The 21,085-nt window shown below is 38.3% G+C and overlaps 2 protein-coding genes across 9 annotated transcripts; one reads left to right on the forward strand and one right to left on the reverse strand.

Moving 5' to 3' along the window:
• Positions 1-4,367: 4,367 nt before the first annotated feature.
• On the reverse strand, positions 4,368-7,432 carry c24h8orf89 (chromosome 24 C8orf89 homolog). 8 transcript variants are annotated; one of them, XM_026201764.1, is made up of 8 exons: positions 7,263-7,429; positions 6,826-6,912; positions 6,609-6,660; positions 6,186-6,328; positions 5,722-5,854; positions 5,547-5,642; positions 5,030-5,085; positions 4,368-4,674 (listed from the first exon to the last, which is right to left on the reverse strand). In XM_026201764.1, the coding sequence occupies exons 3-8, from the start codon at positions 6,647-6,649 to the stop codon at positions 4,535-4,537; spliced, it is 609 nt and encodes a 202-aa protein (XP_026057549.1). In that variant the 5' UTR covers positions 6,650-6,660; positions 6,826-6,912; positions 7,263-7,429; the 3' UTR covers positions 4,368-4,534. The 8 variants fall into 8 exon arrangements, with proteins under 8 accessions (XP_026057549.1, XP_026057552.1, XP_026057548.1 ...); XM_026201767.1 differs by lacking the exon at positions 6,609-6,660 and having other exon boundaries at positions 7,263-7,432; XM_026201763.1 differs by lacking the exon at positions 7,263-7,429 and having other exon boundaries at positions 6,195-6,328; positions 6,826-7,226.
• Positions 7,433-9,026: 1,594 nt separating this feature from the next.
• Positions 9,027-20,437, forward strand: rdh10a (retinol dehydrogenase 10a). The gene is made up of 6 exons (XM_026201074.1): positions 9,027-9,714; positions 10,582-10,817; positions 17,138-17,236; positions 18,431-18,576; positions 18,899-19,030; positions 19,127-20,437. The coding sequence occupies exons 1-6, from the start codon at positions 9,423-9,425 to the stop codon at positions 19,248-19,250; spliced, it is 1,029 nt and encodes a 342-aa protein (XP_026056859.1). The 5' UTR covers positions 9,027-9,422; the 3' UTR covers positions 19,251-20,437.
• The last annotated feature ends 648 nt before the right edge of the window (positions 20,438-21,085 follow it).

Below are 21,085 nucleotides of genomic sequence, written 5' to 3' on the forward strand. Positions count from 1 at the left end.
TATAATATCACATTATCTATAATGAAAGAGCATTTATTCAAGGTTCCAGAACTTCCTCTTCACTTGGTTTCCATCTGTTACAGTCTGATGGCTTGTTGATAGAGTGACTCAGCTCTTAGTTATGTAGAGAGTATCCATGCAGACACCCGCTTCTGTTTGTGTAAGGTGCAGGTGTGCTCTCATTGTTGACAATGGACAGAACAGTGAGTCTGTTTGTAATGCTGAACTAGAAAGAGAGGAAAACGGTAATAAAATCAGAGCAACACTGGTTCAGCCATTTTTAAAGACATATTAGTGGATCAGTGGCGACTGCTGTCTTGCATCAGTCGGCTGTGAAACCTGTTTTTTCAGAATCTGGAGTTCCAGTGAGGTGAGGTGTTACTCATCATTAGCACATGAGGGAAAGTTGTAAAGCTACAGGATGTGCTCTGATACTGACCAAAAGTATAGTGGGTCAATATCAGTGTGTCCAAACTGCAACTGTTATTTCATCATCAAAAAAAAAAAAAAAAAAGCGACTTTCACTGTGGAGCAGCAGGAGTAAAAGCGTAAAAGTGTGATTAAAAGCATATCCTTGATTACAGTAAAGGATGCTAACGCAGCCTATTTTTCTAATATTATACCGCAGCACTCAAACTCACCAAAGATTTTGTTTCAAACTATTAATAGGTTTCTTAATCTAAATTCTTTCACCATACCTCCATCTACAGAGTGTTTTGAGGAGTTTTTAAGTGTTTTTTTTTTTGAAAAAACTAAAAGCATTGGGTCCAGGTTTCATGAGCTTGATGGAAAGGTAACAGACAATGCTATTAATATCAACACATTTGATGAACTTGATCTGGTTTCATCTACCGATTTTAGTAATAGTATTGCACAGTTGAAATCTCCATCTACCAGTTGGGATGTTCTGACCTTGCTTGGTGTGACAGCTGATTTTATTGACCCAAGTATTACATCTATTGTGAACTGTAGCCTTTCTACAGGTATTTTTCCATCATGTCTTAAGCAAGCAGTCATTCAGCCCCTTGTCAAGAAGCCTGCTCTGGACCCTTTGGTTTTAACAAATTACTGGCCAATCTCAAAAGATGTCTTGTATTTCAAAATATGGTTTTTATCTCAGCTGAGCTCTTTTTTTGGCTAATTATGATGTTCTAGATGCTTCAGTCTGATTTCATGGCAGGACATAGCATTGAATCAGCTTTATTGCGAGTTTCAAATGATTTGTTACTCACTGCAGACTCTGGTAGTCGAGGAGCTTTAAATATGCTCGACCTTAGTGCAGGTTTTGAGCTATGATATCTTTATTAAATGTTTAGAGCATGTTGTGGGCCTGAGAGGTAGATCCTTTTCAATGAGGGTCGGGGAATTTTCTTCCTCTTCAGTTTCTATTGATTGTGGAGTTCCCCAAGGCTCCATTTTGGAGCCTATTTAGTTTTCAATATTTTTGCTGCTTTTAGTCCTTAAAAAAACGTAGTATGTCTTATCATCTTTATGCTGATGATATTCAGATTTATTTGGAGAATCTGAAGGACCAACTTCTCATTCATCTTTGTTATTATGTCTTGAGGAGGTGAAGGGCTGGTTAGAGCAAAATCTTCTACAGCTAAATGCGAGTAAATGAAGTTACCATTTTTTGGGCCAAATAAGATTGACAGTGACATAAATGATGTTTTAGGTACATGGACAACAAATGTGCCACAAAAATTGTTGAGCCTGAGGACTATTGCAAAATCCTTATCTGTTGCTGACCTTGAGAAAGTGATCTCCTGCTTGGACTATTGTAATGCACTTTTTTTGGGAGTAAGCGAATCTTGTCTTAAAAAGAAGACAAACTTTTTTTCTATGGAAAAACATCCACCAGTGAATCCTTCACAATAAGTCCAAAAACAAGCCTTAGGAAAGTGCTATATGTACTATGTTAAGCTAACAGAGACTTATTACAGCATTTGTATATCATTTATATCATTGTATATCTTTAGCAAATTTCGATTGCTTCTATTCTCATTTGTAAGTCGCTTTGGATAAAAGCTTCTGCTAATTTAATAAATGTAAATGTAAGAAAGTAAAAAGTAAAGGTCAGTTTTGATTTGCTGACTTTTTATTTTTAGCTTTAGTTTGACATTTTATGTCTCACTGAGCTATCTGAGAAACACAGTAAAGTCACTCTAAAAGGTCTCTTATGTTTTATACTAGACATATTAATGTCACCTGATCTCAAAGTCATTCTTTGAACTGGACTTCTGTTGTTCGCTCTAACCGTTCTATTGAGCTAACCTTCAAAACTCTTGCCAAATCTGGGCCTTTTGATTTGTAGATTTGGCTGTGTTTAGGTTTGGCTTGGGTACCGTCTCCATTCTCAGATTCAGGAAGATAGAGGAGGACACTGTCTACTCTCTGTGAGTGAACTTACTGAAGTGTATCATTACCGTTAACCTGACTAGGTCGCATTCCTTTCCAGTGCACACAAACCTCATGTCACTGTTGGTCATTTTATTAACCACAAAGGCCAGATATATTGTATGATAGTGGCACATCATACTTTTCATTATTTCACTCCTCATTCAAATGTCATAACGTTAATCCATTTAGCATTTAAACATAGCACACAACAACTTGATGACAAGTAACATTTATAAGGGCTCTAACCTGTAGGGTTTGGAAGTCAGGCTGATTTGGAGTGAGTTAAAACGAGCTGAGCTGAAATGATAAACCTCTTGTGGGCAGGTTTACAGCAGCGTTTTATTAAAGGACTCTTTGTTTACTGTTTGTTCCAGGTCATTTTGATTGACTAAAGTTGAAAGCCGCTGTACTCACTTAAAAAAAAGAGAGAAAAAAAAACATGAAGAGTGCAGCTTGCTCACTTCGGCTCATAGAAAATGTTTTACATTTTCATATACAGTAACTGCACATCTTTAGACAGAGCACCATGAAACCGTTACAGTCTTGTTGATTAAAATCAAAAGTTAAAAGCAACTTTGCAGATGAGAAAAAAAATTGCTAAATAAGTTAAATATTATTTATAATATATATTTATTATATAATTATCATTGATAATATTATATTAATATAATTATAATGGATTAATATTATTAGTATTATTTGTATTATTTTATACAATTATATTTATAATAAATAATACATATAAACATCACCCTCTAGAATTCATTACCATTTAAAAAAAAAAAGATAATTTGATTCATAATAATGATGATAATGATTACAATATTTTAATATTAAGTAAATTTAATATATTTTTTGTAAATTTAAAATGACAGAATTTAATGTAATTTGTTTAAATTTAACCTTAACACAATTAATTAAAAAAAACTCTCACAATAATTTATTAATATCATATATATTAAATTGATCATTTATTCATTGAACAACAACCACAATGATAATAATAATATACATACTTTACAATCATTAAAATTTTTAACAAATAAGTAATTTAATTCATTTATCGATTGCTAATCTTATATATATATATATATATATATATATATATATATATATATATATATAGTAGCAATCGATAAATGTATCATTAAAATTTTTAACAAATAATTTAATTCATTTATCGATTGCTAATAATATATATATATATATATATATATATATATATATATATATATATATATATATATATATATATATATATATTATACATATATATTTTATTTTTTACAAATATACATATCTTATTATACTGTATATCATATATTATATCATTCCCATATCCATATCATATCATTAATAATACTACTAATAATAATCTGCTTCTCATTGCAGGTGGTTCCTGAAATGAACTCTTGAAGCCAAAAAGACATTATCTCTCGTCTCTCTGCCCAGAATGTGCCAACCTAGTCTTGAACCGAATCAACCTGACCCTTTTCCTTTCGACAAAAGACACTTTGGTGTAGAACGGAGCTCTCCCACGCTCTCCAGAACACCCTGCACAAAGATGCAGCCTCCCACCTGCATTAAAATCCTACTGTACCTGTAAAGCACTGTCTAATCTATAATCAGATAAAACATACAACAGCCATATGTTTGTAAATGCCACAGGCTGATATATAACTATCAATTAAAAACATAACACACTTAAGAGGTTCATACTATTTAATAATGCAGTTCTAAACCTTTAGTTAATGTTGAAGCAAATAGTTTTTTGACAAAAAGTTTTTTTGGGGGGATATGATCATATTTACTTGAAGTTAAATGCAGTACACAAAGCATAAAGTCTTTTTATATATGCAACACATATATAAGTGCAATGTTAAAGCAGTTATTCTTGGCGAATACACTTTAAATTATTATTTTTTTTTTTTTTTTTTTTTTTTTACATAAGAAATATAAATGCTTGCTAGAGCCATCGCTTTCATTTTATTTTAGTTATAATATAGTGGCTGCACTACAACAGTACAACACTATGTACCTCTCAAGTTTTTCTCCTGGACTTTATTTACTCCATCTTGGCACAGTTGTGATTTCAGGAGTCAAGTGTGTTTCCTCTTTGGCTAATGAACTCTGATTAAGAGTCCTGTCTATTGATCTTTTTGAGTCTCTTCATCCTCTCCTGCCGGACTGTCTCTGCTTCCAGAGAAGAAATCTCAGTGAGCCTCTGAACAAAAGATCCCGAGGCACCCAGATGTGGATCAGGGTACGACTGGCCTGAAAAACAATCACCGGCCCACAGGCTGGTTAGAAAAGAGCACAGGTAATGCTCATCTCACCTAATACAAAAGACTGGGAATTCAATAATGGCCTACAGTCCTGCAGAGGGACTTGAGGTATGTGTGTACTTAAGCGTTAAGAGAGTTAAATATGTGTATTTTGTGTTTGTGAGCTCATGAAAAACACATGCACATGTGAAATTCATCAGTCTCACCTGTTAAACATTAAGCAAACACCAAACTAACACACGCCAAGTGCTAAATATATGGTTTATTACAATGTAAATGACAATAAATCAGTTCTATCAGAAATCAGCTGCATTTAAATGTTAGATTTAGGCTTAGAAGCTCACTTTTGTTGTCAGCACCATCAGAGAAGAGATTATGCGCTCTGTTTTTCATCCTTAATCTGAAATGCAGAGAATAAGAACAAGAGAGAGTAAAATAACTACCTTATTTTTCGGACTGTAAATCGCACATATGTATAAGTCGCATTAGTCCAAAAATACCTCATGAGGAAAAAAAACATAAGTCGCACTGGACTATAAATCGCATTTATTTAAAACCAAGAACCAAGAGAAAACATTACCGTCTACAGCCATGAGAGGACACTCTATGTTTTCAGTGTAGGCTGCAGGAGCATGGTGCAGCCTAGAGCGCACTCTCGAGGCTGTAGACGGTAATGTTTTCTCTTGGTTCATTTCTCTTGGTTATAGTCAAATTAATTTTGATAAATAAGTCACACCTGACTATAAGTCGCAGGACCAGCCAAACTATGAAAAAAAGGTGCAAATTATAGTCTGGAAAATACGGTATACAATAAACAAAATATGTATAGTCAAATACAAAAAAAAAAAAAAAAAAACTTACCCGTTTTTATATTTTTGTGATAAACAGAGTCGTCCACTGATAGATGGGGTAGTGGCTGGTAACAGAACTGATGGAAATGAGGTCAGATAATCAGACCTGAAGTTGATGTAGAGAATATATGATGTAGAGAATATTAGTAAATATTGCAGTATTTCAATAGTCTTGAAGAACTCACCCACAAAGAAGTGGCTTTGGGTCGCGCGGGCAGAGTTCTTTTCGGTGCGCAAATCTGGTTAAATTATGAGAGCGATAAACATGGAACTCCTGGAAGAGTGGATTTGTAGGGTTGTGGTTCATCAGAACATCATCTGTTTTGGGAAAATAAACATGTATATGTTCTAAAGTTTCCAAAGAATTCAAAACTCTAAACTCTAAACACATTCATTTTAAACAATTGAAAAATCAATCCCTGTCTAAATTGACTTAGATCTAAAGAGATGGTGATGTTGAAATGATGTGCTGCAAAAATCTTCATGGAAAATTTGTGAGCGCCATCTATTGGCTACCCCACTGAAACTACCAATTACACATCTGTTCAATCTCATCAAATAATGATAAATAATCAATAGCTACACGTCATTAAGATGAATATACTAATACTAATAATGTATACTTATAATGATACAATAAACAATGTACCTTCAATACCATTAGTGGTGTAAGTTCCATTTCTCCATCGTTTATCAAATAAGAAATGACGGTCAGAAATATCAGACACATGGTTTCGTGAGGAAAGGCTGGTGACTACTGAGCGATTTTTAGCTACCAATGGAAGCAGAGGCCTGGGAAGTTGGAAACAAACAAACAACGTAGAATAATGTCTCATATAGTGGTTTAATACATGCTGCCATTACAGAGTGTTTGTGTAGAAATACACATGGCAACTTTAGTGACTTAGACTACTATCTCAGTGTTTGCACTGATTTCTGTGGCAGTTTTTTTTAGGCAGCCTATAAACCCAGACACTAAAGATGAAAATCCACACACAGACATACACACACACATACAGTGTCAGCTTGTCTTAAAAACATTAGGTTGTTATTCTTTTGTTAATATACTCACCCTTCAGTAATAGAGCTGACACTGTGAGGCTTTAGATCCATTGAATCTACAACTTCATATATTAAACATTAAATATGCATGTTAGTAAAATATCTGACACCGTTTATTGTCTAAAACTCTTCAGCGCTGAACGTACAGATATTAAAACCATATTGTATGTTGCTGAAGAGCCACTGAAAAGTTGTTGTATGTGATGTGAAGCGCCCAGTGACCTCACCGCTCGGACTGCATGGGTACTTCTGTTTAGCTGAGAAGACATTCAGTGTGGATTGAGCAGATTGAGCAGCCGTGGAGCATCCAGACACTGGAGGAATGGAGATGTAGTTTGAACATAGACTGTATAACAGCGAGTTTGAAGGATAACTGTGTCGCGCGTCTGTAATGTTGTGTATTATCAGAGGAGCTTCGGTTGGCAGTGACATCAGTTTAGGTCTAACGACGCCGGTATAAGGCTTCATCTCCACTTTCAGATGTTAAAACGAACTATAATGTCATTTTAGGCCGTTTAAGAAGCTTAACACTACAAGTTACTGCTATAATTTAAATGAATAAAAGTAATAAAAAAACGGAAGCTGATAGTCTATTGCGTTGGGATTTCCATAGTTACTATTACCAAAACCACGTGACACAGCAGACATAAAAATGTAAAATAACCTTACGCAGTTTGTTGTTTTGAATTAGTGTAATTGTGTATGAATTGCCTATTTCCTTTCACAGAAAAAAATACTATATTCATTAATGAATTTCCCATGCTAAAAACAGTACCACTGTTATTTAGTTTACTTATTTGTTTACTGTACTGCATTTAATACGGTTATGCATTTTTTAAAACACGAATTACGCAAGCAGTTCTAGTTCTCGAAAATGAACGTGTAATTACAGATTCAATCCAAGAGGCGGCGACCTTGTAAAGGCTTTTTAACATGCATGCATCAGTTCCCTTTAATTATGCTGGATCTGCCTCGGTTCATTCATTCAGTTATTCATATAACTCATTCAAAACATTACCTACTGGCATACTAAACCTACAATATAGCCTATAAGAGAAAAAACAAAGATGACATCCATTAATGCGTGTACTGAGGCTTCCAATAACAAATCATCATATAGCACAAGACTAATTTTGAGACTCTGAAGCACAAAGGCTCTTTTGATTCATCCACTGTTTTCTAAGTTCATTAAAACTTATTTATAATGTGAGCTGCTGGTGTAATGTTTGCATGCATAATTCATTCATGCCACAGATTCAATAATTAGCCTATTAATGGAAAATGTCACTAGAAGCACTCACATGCTGGGAATAGGCTACAGTTCATTCCTTTCTGTCAGATGAATGAGTGTCTCCCCCCAGCAACACCTACAGTTGATGTATTTCAGGCAGTTTTGGAGAAATTTTTGAAAGTTTTTCTGTTCTAGTGGTATAGTGCCGAGCATTTAGAAGACCAAGCAGAAGACAGTCAACTACAGGAGGCACCACAGTGATCAAACATTCAGCCACATCCATTGATCTTCTATTGAGAGGTTTAGCAGCTTTGCCCTATATCACTGTGGTCTAGCCACTGGCTGCAGAAGCTTCAGAAACTGTTCTGTATCTGAACACAGAGTGTGATAAAGACGGTGCATATCATCAGGAGCTATGGAGCATCTCCTGAGAAAGAGATCCATTCTTAAACAGCTCAGACTCTTTTCTCCTTTGCCATCTGGTAACAGTTCTGGCAAATAACTGTTTTCTCTCTCAGACTTCATTTGCACTGCATGAGAACAAACATGCAAAGCCTTCTCAGTTGTATTGTTTTAGGATTCAGTTTGTTTATATTTTGGTTGGTTTCCATATAAATCTCCATATCCCGTTTGCAAACTGGTGACGTGCAAAGGCTTTACAGTGCATTTTTTCAGAATAAAATAATTAAGAGGGTTAACGTTTCATTTTCAGATGCACTTTTCTTGTACTTGTAATTGATATTTTTACATAATTGATTCTTTTCATGTCTGGCTTTGAATATTATATAAACATAAACATTTCCACAATGCTTTACAATAGCCTTTTAATAGCCTACATTTTCCCTTTTTGTAGAAACAGCTTTGTATTGTATTTCTCCTTTTCAGTATTTACACTGAAAAATCTCTATCTAACATTCTATTGGCTCCTAAAACAACGCATTGAACTACTTTCTCCCAGCAAAGCACAGATCATATAACATCCAGTTATATGCACTGATATATCATATTCATTGAAACATCCGCTTAAGCTTAAAAAATACAACCACAACTATTTATTATTCAGTGTTGTAACACATCCACTCTGTTTTCCCAGACGTCCACAGCTGAGCTAAGTAGATGTAAATTTCAATCAGGCATCTGGGCCAATCACTCTGTGGGGTCCTGTGGAGAGGGGCTGGTTTAAATAGAGGAGCAGCAGCTCAGTCAGGAGTCTGTCTCTATCTCGCTCACAGAACAGAGGTGCACTGGCAGCTATCGCGCGCATCCGTGCCGGGATACGAGAGGTCGCTGGCGGGGAGACTAGTCTGTGTTGTAGCCTTAAATCAGTGCTTTTATTTGTGATGCTCGTATTCTGAAAGTTTGATGCGTTATATTTTTGATTTGTGTATAGGCTGTTATATATGTATATTAGTAGTTGTATGACTGTTGGGGTTAATTGGATGTTCACCCCATAATAACGTTAAATAAGAGTAAATTATATGCTGAAGGTAGCAGGACAACAGTAAAACTCAGGTTGATTGGTCATTTAGGTGTAACTGGAAATTGTGAGACGTTCATCTTTATTTAAAACAAAGTCACAGCGCGGAATTAAACATGATGATGAACATTGTCGTGGAGTTTTTCGTGGTCATGCTCCGAGTTCTATGGGCCATCGTGATGGCCGGACTCAAGTGGCTCATACGGCCGAAGGAGAAGAGCGTAGCGGGACAGGTGTGCGTGATCACCGGGGCGGGCGGCGAACTCGGGCGGCTCTTCGCCAAGGAGTTCGCCCGGCGCCGGGCTACACTGGTGCTGTGGGACATCAACAGCCACAGCAACGAGGAAACTGCCGAGATGGTGCGACAGATCTACAGAGAGCAAGATGTCAACTCGATGACTAAAGCGGGTAAATGGGATGATTTCATATTTCTGTTTACCTGAAATTACATGTTTTCCATATTTAACATGAACTGGTTTGTTTACTCTAGGTAGCGTTTTGTCTTAAATCTTGTTTTGTGAATAGAACTTGAATGTTTGATGTATAAAGAAGAGATGACTCATACGGTTTCTTTTTGTTTCCTAGTTCAATAACTAGTATGCAAAATTGATTTACCTTTTTTTTTTTCTTATTGGCAATAATTACTAAATAATAACACTATCAAAACATCACGTGAGAATATTTTCTACACTGATTACAAAAAAAATTGTGTATGTATATGTTGCTGCACTCCAGGTTGTCATTTACTTTTACTTTCTTTTATTATTCTTTTAAAATGGTCCATGTTTCTCACTTGAGAATGAATGGCTGTAAAAGTTGTGTAATTATGCAATCACTGTTATAATCCAATAAGTTTATCTGTGAACACCACCATTGTTTTGTTTGATGTAAATCATGAGGTGTTTTATGGTGATATTCATTAGAGACCCACCAGTTAGTAGATACTTGACCGGCGATTATGGTCAGCCTATATAAATTAAGCCATAGTTTTACCTATTGTTGCAATTATCTTAGTTGACTGTTTACCTGATAACAGTCACATGGCCAAAACCTATTAACCTGTGCAAGCTATGTCAGTGTGAGGGATTCATCATTTAAAAAAAATATATATTTTTTATATATTATTTGCTTCCTACACAACTGCTTATATTTCTCTGAAGGTTGTGGTTTTCCCATTTTTCTTTCTAAGCTCTGAATCAATGAAATTGAATCAAATGAAGCTTGAGTGCCGTGGTTCTCTACATCTCCGATAATGATCTAATGTGGTTTTGAAAGGCGCTGTTGGTGGTGTGGAAGAGGTCCCTCCGTTCCAGCCGCAGGTGTATACATATGTGGTTGACGTGGGCAAGAGGGAGAGCGTGTACTCCACAGCAGAGAAAGTGCGCAGGGAGGTCGGTGAAGTGGAATTGTTGATCAACAACGCTGGTGTTGTCTCCGGCCACCACCTGCTGGAGTGCCCTGATGAGCTGATCGAGAGGACCATGGTCGTGAACTGCCATGCACACTTCTGGGTGAGCATCATTTGACTCTGGATCTACACCATTGTATACAGCAATATCTGAACCGGTATACAATGTGCATGCATCATAAAGGAAACATAGAACTCTCTGTAATTTGGGAAAATGCAGCGAAATGCCCTCTTTTAGTGATTGTGCTTTAAACGCATGATGCCACTGTCCATGAGCCCATCTGTTTAGCACATACTCGTTCCTCTTCTCTGGTATTTGCACTTGAGCCAAGTTGGAAAACCAACCTCTTTTGCTCCATGCATGTTCATAAGCCAGAGTGAAGTTTGAAGTTTTGACTTATACACTCAATGTTTATTCTTTCAATATCAATTACATCAAGCACTTAGAAGCTCCGTCCTTAAATCCGTCTGGTGTCGTTGAGTGCAAACAAATGTGTCTGTCGTCTGAGATGGGCCACCCTTCACTCCGTGCTTAAAACACACCAATCAGCATTTACATATTCCTTATGTAATCACTCCAGTCTCATCGGTCTTGCCATTTCTTAGTCTGTTATCCATTTGTTTTCATTCATTCCTTTGCTTGTGTCAGCCAGAATTAATATTTACAGCTCAGTCCGGATTTTCTGCAGAAGTAGACATCCACAGGCTGTAAGATTATGAGGATCTGGCATGTGTTCAGTAAGAATATCAGTACAGGAGCTGATCTAGGATCAGATTACCCTCCCTGACTTCATCAAGTCAGTCCCTGTGAGTTCTAACATCAGAACTGATCTTAAAACCATACATGCACTCGGAGGGGTTTTATTAACATGCCCCCTGCCGTTTCAACATGCTCCTCGATCTGCGGATATAAACAAGCTCCACGTAAGGACTCCAGCAGGGGGTTTTAGTAAGATCACCAGGAACAATCTGCCTCGGTTTGTTAATTTAAAGTCCACTGAAGAGCACATCCTGCCTGGGGAAGTACCATTTGGATGAGTCCTTTCTCACTTGGCCTCACTAATTAACCTCTTGCCCGTTAATGCGTAAACGGCCTGTCTGTAGTTTGCATTGTCTTACTGAGGCATGGGGTGAGCTGTAATGGGACGGTTTATCTTAAATCATGCTGCTAAAGTCACGTTGAGGTGGATTGTGGTTGGGTTTTTTTATTTTGATTTTATTCTTTATTTTTTTTCCCTGCACGTTTCTGTTGGGGATTTTATATTTTAATTTGTAAGACCGAATGGTTAATGTTTTTTGGAGAGGTGAGGGTTGACATCATCCCAGACTACCTGGAAAATAAATATATTGATGGCTTTTTACTTTGACTTTTTGATGTTCCTAGGATTTATCACATTACAATCCTATATATATATTTTTATATATATGTATGTGTGTGTATGTAATGTATTTTTTTACATTGGCAGATATGTGAATGAATGCTGGAAGTCCTTCTAATGAAGCATGAAAATGCTTGGCCACAAACTTTGCTTAAGTGTACACCATGTTCTTTGCTATCTATATTTTCATTTTTTAACCTGTGAAGTTGTTCAGTCTAAGCTACAGTGGTACTGTAGCAGATGCACTTGTTAGAGCTGGGATTCTCATTAAGGTTTTGGTTGTGTTTGCTTAAGCTTTATGCAGCTCATGGTTCCTTGTGGGGGTTTAAGATGAAAGCAGAGCTTAATCATTAAGGACAGGCAAGGAATACAGAGTGGAGGATGTGGTCATTAAAGCCACAAGCCAGCTGAATAAAAATGCACCAACACTGCTTTTCCTCTTTCTTTCTTACACAAATATGTTCTCTTAATTAGTTGCTGCTTGCATGTGGTTCGTAACACTGCAAGAATTCCCTTTTTCCCTTCTTTTGTCTTCCCATTTACAATTAACTGTGGTGGCGTGTTTGGTACAGAAATTATTTTAAATATGCATTGACTGCGTTTAACGCTGTCACTTAAATTTAAAGGGCATTTTTACATTTTAATTGGTGGGGGTCATCCCCCCCCTCTGGAGCTAATATAGGACTTGGAACTCCAGTCTCTCTCAGATGATGTCCCTGGTCATCATATAGTTACACTTTTTTTTCTTTTTTCTTTTTTCGAGCCTGGTTGGGCACACTATTTATTTTTTTCATTTATTGAAATTTTCAAAAAGCATCAATAGTAGTAAAAGAAAAAAGCCACAACTTAATTTATGTATTTGAGATTTTTATAAAACTGTGTACAGCATTCTTAATGTGTCCTGGCCAAAATATTTTAATTGCATATGTGACTGTATAGGCAAGAAATCTCTGCATAATATGCTAATATGGCACGCAGTCCATTCTTTCCCATGCTAGTTGGCGAATAAATTGCAAAAGCAGTTTTCCTTTTAATGCATTTCAGATATTTGTTTGTTCCACTAACCGTTTGGTATTTTTCCAAGTTAAAGCTACCGCCTTCCAAATTCTTAATTGCGGCACATTTAACTTTCCTCTGGCCCTAGTGAAGTTTCTTAAGCCTGTCTTCACAAGAGGTCCATATCATCCTCTTAAAGAGTCTAAAGCATGACCCACCAGCCGGTTCAGTGCCTTGATTTCAACGGGCCACTGTGTTTCGAAACTCTTAAGGCAGGAAGGGTAAACTCCAGATGGACATCATCTTTTTGTTGGATAGCACAGTGGGAATGCAACAAAACTGGAGGAGCCAACAGGAAGTGAAGTTATTATCTCAGAGCAGTTGTCTTCCAGGCTGAGGCCGTCCACTTTTTCCATACTTGCAGCTGCATTTGAGTCCCAGGACCAGCGAGTTCTCCGCTAAGCCCTTTCAGATCGGATCGCCCATCGGAGTAGCACTGTGACGAGCTGACTGGTACTCCGCAAACTAAAAGTGATTCAAATGACCAGATTTAGTGCCTAGTCAGATTTTGGAGTGTTGAACGGAGTAAGCTTCATTCTTCCACTCTTATGGTGAAGCCATAATAGGCAATATGTGAGCAGTGCATTCCTCACCTGGGCACAGTGGTATCCGTGAAAGCCTCCTAGTTGCTAAGTGAGCATGGCTGAAGTAAAAGACCCGGGGCTGTCCCTAGAGAAAAGCATCAAGGGAAAGAGGGTCTTGTACACAAGCTTGCTGGTAATGGGGAGCTGCTGCCTGACCCACTTATGTGACAATTGGTTTCTTGTCTAGGGATCAGCTTGACAAGATGCCAAATGACAGGAGCCAAGTTCTCCAGCCCACATTCCTCCTAGACCAGGAGAAAGGGAGCAGCCAGGCAGAAGGGTCTTACTTGAGTAGCTTTAGATGGTCTTGCTCAAGGCCAATGCACCTGTACCCGTAATTTGACTTGGGGCGGCTTATATTTGCAAAGCTCCTGGCCAACAAGATTCACCATTGGCTTAATTTGGATTATCCGAGTAAGGTTAAACCGCTTCAGAGGTCATTTTGATTCCATAGATCCCGTGCCCCATTTTAATGAGACATTGGAAATACAGTAACCGCATATCAATTAGCCCCCACTTCATTTTCTCTGGGCATTCAGTTTGAGGGCTGTACATCAATCTGGCTAATGCTTTGCTACACTTCTCTGGTTGATCCACTTTCTTTTAATTAATGGCCATCTGGGCTTTTTTTGTGTGACCATATTTGCGCATATTCCTATTGGTCAAACATAAAGCACTAATCCAGGCTGACACAGCAGCTGTGAAGAGCTTTGTGAGGAGCGATGCACTTGAGCTTGTATCAATTAGAGAGCACAACAGGCATGGAACCACTGCAAGGGCCAAGGAAGCTCTCTGCTGTTGGAAGTTAATTTAGCGTAAACTCAGGCGCTGAGAAGCAATTACGGAAGCTATGAATTAAGACATGAACTTCTGTTCAGTTTCACACATTTTGTGTCTGAGAGGTCAGCAAGGCCATGCACACATCAGTGGCGGCCCCCTCATTCCATAGCAGATGGGGTATTTACAAAGACTCTAAGCCATTTCTGCTCATTTGTGCAAGTTCAGAGGTTATGGGTTGATTTGACCATTGATCAAGGGCCCCATCTACTTGACCAAAATCGAACCCAACATTACCAGCTTAGCGGACCAGTTGAACAAATCACTAGTCAAGTAGCTAGACTGGTAATGTTGGGTTTGATTTTGGTTCGGTACTGAAGCTGGATGGATCTTGTTGGTTTAATTGGTAACATTTGAGTTGATTTTACCAGTTACTTCACCAAAATCAAACCCAACATTATCAGCGAGTGTTTGTTAATTCAAGGTAAATGTAGATTAAATGTATGTTCTGAATTCCAGATGCTTTTATCCAAAGCGAAGAAGGTTTGTTGAAGACCAATCCTGCCAATGCATTCTGAATCATTTGTAGAGGTTTGATTGAGCTTGATGGAAGTCCAGGCTGAAGAGCATTGCAGTAGTCCAACCTAGAAATTACAATGGCCTGGACAAGATTACATTTAAATGGGGTCCTTTCCAATGACTCAATGTAATTCTTCCTTCCCATGTTAACAAATGTCTCTATTTCTGTACATCACACTCTCACTGATGGTTTTGATTTAAATTGAACTATTTGAAAGGCTTTAAGTTCTGCAGCAGGAGTATTTCTCCACTTGATGTAAGAGCAGGCCTTCGATTGCGTGAATTGTGCTCTTTTATCATTCTAGCCTGTCTCATTGGAAGAAGCACATGGTACAAACTTTCCAAATAAAATGTAATCCTGTAGATTGCAGTGTTTGGAAGATGTTTGCATTATGCGCACCACAGGCCCAATCTATCCTAATGCTTCATCTGCACGCATACTTGCCATCAGTTTGGCATGCAAGGCACGAGTACAGCTTCAAACAGGTCCAAGTCTGCTCCCTTGAAGAAAACTGCACCCCCCCCCCCCCCCCAACACAATGAGATGAATATTAAGAGCAATTTTACACTTAATGCGCTGGAAAAATACACAGTTTACTGTGAACGTCAGGAAATAAATGCGTAGCATGTGGACCGCAGCGCTCAATCGCACGACTGGCCTGCCTCATGGAAGAGAAGTCTGTGGAAGTGAATTTGAGAGATTCCAGGCCATATTTCAACAACATGTCAAGCTGACGTGTTAAGACGGCTGGCAGAGGTGCGAGTCACGCACAAAACCGTGCAAGATGGTACCACTCTCAAGCATGGCCAAGGTCCATTACTGCTGAGCTTGTTTATAAATGGTGATATCATTGAAGGCCTCTGGAAAGGGCTCTGTTGTTTTTGGCTTTCACAAGGATTTTTTTTTTTTTTTTTAAATGGCATGTTTCGTATTCCATTTGAAGATTGACTATAAAGCCACAGGCAGTTCTGTGGGGCTTGTACAGCAAGTATTCTCTAAGAAAGCCGTAAATGGATGACGCCGGTCATGTTTTTCATCATTATTGTGTCCACCCCCTCACTTCCCCTGGGACTGAAGAGAAAGGAAGATGAGGCATGTGTGGTGTGTGTGTTTTAATTCACTCTGTCTTTTGTCCAGCCAGGACCAGGCAAAAGTGGACGATGACACGGATTCATTAATAGCCAGACAGGATGTCAGAGCAGCTGAAAAAAGTTAACAAATCTAGCCCAGCAGTTTTTAGTTTGTAACTGCTTGCTACAAATCGTTTTGTTAATTTTCTACATTTTTAAACCTAACTTAAAGGTGTAGTTCAGCCCAACAGCAAAATGTAATTTCAAACTTCAGTTAATTCTTGGTTTCAGTTGGCTTTTTTTTTTTATTTTTTATTTTTTTAGTATGGTTAACTCCTTGACTCATAAATGAGTTCTTTAACTGTTCCAGTGCTAATGCTTGCTCCAGGCTAAAAAGGTGGTGTTTGTTTCTCGTCTTTGTTGACCTACAGTGGTGGTGTTGTGGTCTTGAGCCGTATTGTGTTGACAGTGGTGAGTGAGTATCCCGCTCTGGCTTTGTGCGCTTGACACTGAGATGCCACTCTTGGGACCAACTCGTTGTGGGAAAAGAGGAAACCACAGACAATCCACTTGTGAATTTGCAAGTGGTCTTTTCATCATTTTTAATAAGCCATTTCAGACCAAAACCAAACCACCTGACGGTCTGGAGCAATATTTCATCTGTTTAAGTTGTTTGCTTTTCATACAAGTTAAACCTCCATGTCAGTAATAAACTGTTCACTCTACCAAAACAAATTGAGCTGTAAGTAAATCTCCTAAGTGCAAGTGGAAAGCAAGCTCCCTGTAAATGGCCTTTAAGACAGTAATGGAATTGTGTTTCTAAACTCCCCCAGCAGGATGAGGGAGATGAGTGTTTAGTCTCCATGAATTATTAGTTGGGGAGGAGGGAAAAAAACGGATCAAAGGGCTTTGGCAGAGACAAACCGCATCAGCAAAATAACTGTCTTTGTCCCCCCCCCAACCTCTTCCTCTTCCAGACCACCAAGGCATTTCTTCCCAAGATGCTAGAGATGAACCATGGCCACATTGTGACAGTTGCCAGTTCACTGGGCCTTTTCAGCACAGCTGGTGTGGAGGTTAGTACATTGCATCCATCACATAAATCTATTGGCAGACTGAAAACGGGAGTGTGTTTGGAGAGTCTCAGCATGTTGATTTGACATGGCATGGAAATTCAGTGCGGTGCACAGCACGCAATTAAGGAGCATGTTAATGCCAAAAGACGCTCCGTGGTTTCACTGGGCCTACCTGCTGCAGAGACATTCTCCATGAATCACTGGGGTTAATATTAATGCTGTCAAACAATTAATCTCATCCAAAATAAGTTTTTGCATGCACAATGTGTGTACTGGTGTATATTTATGTATATAAATACACACACGTATATATTTTAGAAATAGTTATGTTTGTTAGATTTTTATGATAGCGTGTGTATTTTTTATATTATATATGCTGTTATTATATAATATATATATATATATATATATATATATATATATATATATATATATATATATATATATATAAGCTGTATGTGTGTCTTTATACATAGAGTACACAAACATAGTGTAAACTAACTTTATTTGAACAAAAACATGATATAGTTTTATAGACCCCATTATGTATCTACATAGATTCTAGCTTTTTGAAATCTGCATTTTCAGTTACAAGCTTTTGAACGAATATTAAATCCATTTATATTGAACTTTTTAAAGAAGAAATCTGACTGGTTTAACCGTTTCCTACACCTAAATGGTTACTTTTTAGTCCATTAAACCAGCCTGCGTGTTTGAGGGATCTGTAGTACATGTCCAATCCTCTTTTCACTGGTGTCATTTTCCCAGCTATCTTTTGGGGAAACGTTACCTTTTTTAGTTTTGTTAGCTGTATGTGCACTTCTATTTTACAAGCCCTCATCTTTAATCTCACTTCAAAGGGTCCCAAAAGCCCTGTCACACTGTCTGACCTATTATGTTTCCTTGAATGTGACTTTTTATGGTTTGAATTATTGGAGTGACTCAAGCCGCTGTGAGCCCCTTTATTCTTGAGTGTTTATCTACACGCATCTGTGTTTGCCCACTCCATTCTGAAGTTCCCATCTGAAGTTCCCATCCACCGAGAACCACATCAAAACCCTCCCGCTCGGCTCTACCTACACTCCATACATGACAGAAGAATGCCAATGAAACCGTAGATCCCAGCGCTCCCGCACTATTAGAGGGAAACCGACTCGGGAAGCTTGACTTAACTCCGTTTCCTCTCGGTTTTAGGATTACTGCGCTAGCAAGTTCGGTGCCATCGGCTTCCACGAGTCCCTGAGCCACGAAATCAAGGCTTCGGAGAAGGACGGTATCAAGATGACGCTGGTGTGTCCTTACCTGGTGGACACGGGCATGTTCAGAGGATGCAGAATAAGGTAAGAAAAGAGCCGTCCAAATGTCACGATTCGGTTTCAGATGGCCACTAAAAGAGCGAACGACACAATGTGTGTCTAGTTCGAGTAGACATTGCTTAACAACAGTCAGGGTAGCTTTGCTTGTGGCCTCTCATGTCACTGTCAGCTTGGGTTTTCATACACACAATAGGGGCTTCCACTTGAATAGAAGGTGCATGTTGGATCTGTTTCCACTCAATAATGACTTGCTCTGACTGGCAAAGCACTTTGGGCTGACTTTATTAAACAAAGACTAGTCTTAATCATCATGTTTTCTCCTTCTCTCCCTTCCTGGGCGGGTCAGGAAAGAGATCGAGCCATTTCTCCCTCCACTGAAACCAGAGTTCTGTGTGAAACAGGCCATGAGGGCCATCCTGACAGACCAGCCCATGATCTGCACGCCTCGCATTGTATACATGGTCAACTTTATGAAAAGGTGAACTTGAACGGTCCTAAAACCGAACTTTGAAATGTTTCCTGGTGGTCCGAGCAATCGGAAGTAACGTTCTCCCGTTTGTTTTGGGTTTTACAGCATTTTGCCCTTCGAGGCAATCGTGTGCATGTACCGGTTCCTGGGTGCGGATAAGTGCATGTACCCCTTCCTGGCTCAGAGGAAAGAGGCGATGAACAACAACGAGGCCAAGAACGGGATCTAGAGGGTGCCGTTTCTAACCCACAAGGGTACATTTTCTAACCCGCATGAGGAGAAGACCACTGAGAGGGCAGAGGGAAGTGAAAAGACTGTTTCGACTGGTGCACTTGCATTTGGCAGATGCAAAGGTTTACCATATTGTTCCTCTGGAACAAAGAAAGCGGTGTACTACACTAAGGATTTATTTGTTGTTTTATGTTGCGTGTCTTTTTATTTTTTTTATTTTAAGGTTTGTTTAATGAAACCATCCATCTATATACTGTGTCAATAGTTTTGAAATCATACATGAGCTATTCAGTAATTAACTATTTACGTAATGTAGTCACCAGCATTATCTAGCGTCTTTGTGAAACTATACAGTATGTTACTGTATGAACAGTAAATTCTTGTCACTTTTTGGTTTTGTTTGTGTGTAGACATGCACTGTATTTACTTTCCTCTACACTGCCGACATTATCTACACCGTTCAGTGTGGCACTATGCCACTCCGTTCCCCAATCCGATCCATTTAAAGGCAGCAGCAGGAGATCAAGTGTCCAGTTATGAACCATGTGACGTTTTAGAAATATTTTGCATTGTTCCCCCTACATTTCTCTTTGCTGATGTCATGAGAAGTACAAGTGGGTAAAACGCTGGTCTGTTTCCAGCTGCTGTGGGAAGGGAGTGTGTTTTCACTCTATAATCTACAGGCTTCTGGTATCTGGTATATGGAAATGTATGAGAGAAGGGATGGCCTGGTTTTCCTGTCACTGAACACATTTAGTTTTACTTGGTCTACTTTGACTTTGTGAATTAACTGAAAAATAAGTTCTTAAAAAAAGTAATTCACATTTCAAATTCATGTCAGTTTCAGTCGATAACAATATGAATATGATGCATTTTTGTTGTGTGCACCCACATTTGTTCATTAAATGTTTTTCCTTTTTGTGTATTCAAACCTGGACCACTGAAATGTATTCACCGTGTTTAAGCAAAAAAAAAAAAAAAAAGATACAGACATTCCAACAGGCGTCCTTCACTGACTGTGATGAGCCTAAAATCTCTACCTCTTCATTTTTGACATTTGTTAACAGTATGACATAAATACTCTTTTTGTAACTTTCCTAAAGCGTGCTCTTTAGAAGAGCACACAACATGGTTCCAATGTTTAGTGTCTCTACCTAACTTAAATTAATAAAATGATTTAGATTATTTGTTGGGTTTTGTGTCTCTTCATAAGCATGACTCTCATCAACCGCAAATGCCAGAAATTCCTGAGCGCAGAAAGCTTAGGTTTCAGAATTTGGCAGCTTTTCTAGTAAATAAATTCCTGAGTGCATCCCTATAATAACTTCCGCAGGAGCAAGTGACATGACCCTGGAAGTGAAAGAGGGGAAACTACAACTATTCTCACCGACAGAAGTGTTATTGACCATCACGCAGCATATGGGAGGGATTTTAGGGGAATATTAGTAAGCACTAGATTGTTTGACTCCATTCAAAATGCTTATCTTTAGTTGTGAAAGTGACTGAGAAGTGTTTACTTAAAGTAGAGATGCATCACAGGACCATGCCTCATCATACTTGCACAGTGTTTCATAAGAGAACTGAAATGCAATTTTGAAAGGTTAGCCATGTCAAAAAAAAAAAAAAACAGTGAATTGCTTCCAGTTCTTTTCCAAACACAGACCTATTACACGTTGAGTGGGTGTAGGCTAGTATTTTTTCAGAAACCCATGTCATAGTAAATGTCGAGTGAATAAGAGGGCGTGCCATTCTGAACACGATGGGGCCTCGTTTATGAAATGTTATGTAGAAACTGTCCTACATTTGATCTTAAGATCATTTCCCAATGCATAC

This window comes from Carassius auratus, chromosome 24 (assembly GCF_003368295.1).
Source record: "Carassius auratus strain Wakin chromosome 24, ASM336829v1, whole genome shotgun sequence".
NCBI lineage: Eukaryota > Metazoa > Chordata > Actinopteri > Cypriniformes > Cyprinidae > Carassius > Carassius auratus.

Excerpts from the sequence above, each read along its gene's own strand:
- c24h8orf89 (XM_026201760.1), bottom strand. The coding sequence starts at position 7,066 with ATGAAGCCTTATACCGGCGTCGTTAGACCTAAACTGATGTCACTGCCA. Across the intron at positions 5,643-5,721 it reads CCAAAGCCACTTCTTTGTGG|GTCTGATTATCTGACCTCAT; the intron begins GTGAGTTCTTCA and ends CATCAACTTCAG. Across the intron at positions 4,675-5,029 it reads TGATGGTGCTGACAACAAAA|GCCAGTCGTACCCTGATCCA; the intron begins GTGAGCTTCTAA and ends ATTGTTTTTCAG.
- rdh10a (XM_026201074.1), top strand. The coding sequence starts at position 9,423 with ATGATGATGAACATTGTCGTGGAGTTTTTCGTGGTCATGCTCCGAGTT. Across the intron at positions 17,237-18,430 it reads TCAGCACAGCTGGTGTGGAG|GATTACTGCGCTAGCAAGTT; the intron begins GTTAGTACATTG and ends TCTCGGTTTTAG. Across the intron at positions 19,031-19,126 it reads ATGGTCAACTTTATGAAAAG|CATTTTGCCCTTCGAGGCAA; the intron begins GTGAACTTGAAC and ends TGGGTTTTACAG.